At 33.3% G+C, this 2,483-nt stretch overlaps 1 protein-coding gene across 1 annotated transcript; it reads left to right on the top strand.

Annotated features, from left to right (window-relative positions):
• The first annotated feature begins 355 nt into the window (after positions 1-355).
• LOC145279746 (histone H4-like) lies at positions 356-1,543 on the top strand. Its single transcript, XM_080131046.1, has one exon. The coding sequence runs from the start codon at positions 379-381 to the stop codon at positions 688-690; it is 312 nt and encodes a 103-aa protein (XP_079987172.1). The 5' UTR covers positions 356-378; the 3' UTR covers positions 691-1,543.
• Positions 1,544-2,483: the final 940 nt, after the last annotated feature.

Below are 2,483 nucleotides of genomic sequence, written 5' to 3'. Positions count from 1 at the left end.
TGTTTGGCTAATGCTTTATATATATATGTATATATATATATATATATATATATATATATATATATATATATATATATATATGTGTGTGTGTGTGTGTGTGTGTGTGTGTATGTATATATATGTGTGTATATGTATATATATATATATGTGTGTGTATATATGTATATATATATGTGTGTATATATATGTATATATATATGTATATATATATATATATATACATATATATATATACATATACATATATACATATACATATATATAATAATTTTATGCTAATCTTTAGTTTTTATCGTTAGACGGCTTCATTTTAAACTATATAAATAGTCGTATTTCTTGATGGTAACAAAGCGAACGTATTCACATCGAGCAACCGACATGTCTGGCCGCGGTAAAGGAGGCAAAGGTTTGGGAAAAGGAGGCGCCAAGCGTCATCGCAAAGTTTTAAGAGATAATATTCAAGGAATCACGAAACCGGCAATCCGTCGTCTGGCCCGCAGAGGTGGTGTTAAGCGGATCTCTGGTCTCATCTACGAAGAGACCCGTGGAGTTCTGAAAGTTTTCCTCGAGAATATTATCCGTGACGCCGTAACCTACACTGAGCATGCAAAGAGGAAGACTGTCACCGCCATGGATGTAGTTTACGCCCTTAAAAGACAAGGAAGAACTCTTTATGGATTCGGAGGATAAAGTGGCGTGTTCGCAACTGATTTCACTTTTCTGCTTTATTTTAAATAGCAAGATGCCTTTTATAAAATGTCGACTTTAGTTCTCTATAATATTTATCGGCCATCTTAATTTTGGCTAAGAATAATTTAAAGAAAAATTGCGGATTTCTGTCTATGCATTTATAATCGGATATCGGCATCTTCCCTTTTTTTTTTTTTTTTTTTTTTTCCAAAATGGCGTCGATATGATAGTTTACTACTCTATAGAATCTGACGTATTTTGGTAATTTTATAAAACTTGGTCTCTAGTCTTTTCTCTCTCTCTCTCGTCCTAAAACTAACATCCACAACTGCATAGGGGAAGTTTCTATAAAATTACTGTATTTCAAAACTATTACAAATCTGACTTGGCTTTTTTTTTTTTTTTTTTTTTTTTTGTCCGTGATTACTCTTCCAAACACCTGCATGATTTCTTTAATTCACTCTGGATACTCCTTTCGCTCATGTGTACCTTTCTCAACCTATTTCTGTAGTTGTCTGAAACAATTATATGGAAGGACTTTCTTTACACGTGAAAAATTTAAGCCATTCAAACTACCCCTTCCATAATTGTTTCGAAGTTCTTAGGTAAACTACAAACGCTATTTTTCCTAAATCTACTAGAATGAACACTTGTTACAAAACCTTCGTTATTGTAACTTATTGTAGGCTTCAAGGTGCATTTCTAGAAACTTGTACAATGTCCATTTCTCTATTTGTGCTGTTGCTAACCTTCTGTGGATGCTTAAGGTGTCCTGAATCCGCAGACGGATCTTTATATCATAACTTTGGACACTTTTATCCGTCTCTCATAAAAACGGATCATTTGTATTAAAGCTTCGTCATTTAGAACAAAGTGAATTGTAAATATGTTCAGAGGATAGGATCCTATGTCATTTTTTCCCCCTAGAAAATATAGCTTCGCCAATGTTTTTTCCATCCATACAGTTTTCTACAATTTCACGACGCGTTATTTTCTAACACTGCGTGCAAACGATAACTCTACCCGGACATATATACTAGTTAGAATAATCCTAAAAATTCCTTTTAGTGTTAGTTATTCGAAGGAAGGAAATTTCTTGGCAGTTGCTAAGATGAGTTTCTGCTGTGAATGTCATGCAACGAGGAATCGGAGATAGCACAGTCGAACGTCTTCCATAAAAATAAGATTAAAGCCAGAGGACCAGTGTGAGGAAGAAACCGTTAAATTTATAGAAAGTGACCCAATAATCTAAAATGAGTTCAACAAAATAAATTGAATTCTGTAATTGGTAAGCGTTTGCAGATTTTTTTTTTTTTTACACACGTTAAAAATAGCCAACCGATGGAATGCCAATTAAAATTTTAATTAAAGTAAACGTTTCGAAGTCATAAAAATATTCCAAAACCTTTTTTTTTTTTTTTTTTTTTTTTTTAAACACTCATCGGCTATCTTGCTAACTTGGCACACCAAGAGCAGTAATTAGGCGTTTTTCGAACTGTGATGCGCTATTAATAGACAATAGCTATTAAGGAAGTCCCGTGTGGCGAATCTTACGTCAGTAATTTCCCCGGCGATAATCTTTCTATGCTGCTACAAATACATAAATGCTACCATGTAATTTAGAATCTAATGAAAACGGTTTGTTTGTTGCGGCAATAAACATTAAAAAAAAAAAAAAAAGTTGGCTTATTGGACATGCACACACAAAAACAAAAAAAACGAGTAATGGAATGCCTTTTGTATGGCGAGGTGTTTGCAGAGAAAAAAAAAGTACTAAATATGGGGGGTTGAGT

The sequence above is a fragment of the Euprymna scolopes genome, chromosome 7 (assembly GCF_053919585.1).
Source record: "Euprymna scolopes isolate OS-2025 chromosome 7, ASM5391958v1, whole genome shotgun sequence".
Taxonomy (NCBI): domain Eukaryota; kingdom Metazoa; phylum Mollusca; class Cephalopoda; order Sepiida; family Sepiolidae; genus Euprymna; species Euprymna scolopes.
Note: the sequence above shows the minus strand (reverse complement) of the source record. Positions and strands in the feature narration are given on the sequence as shown.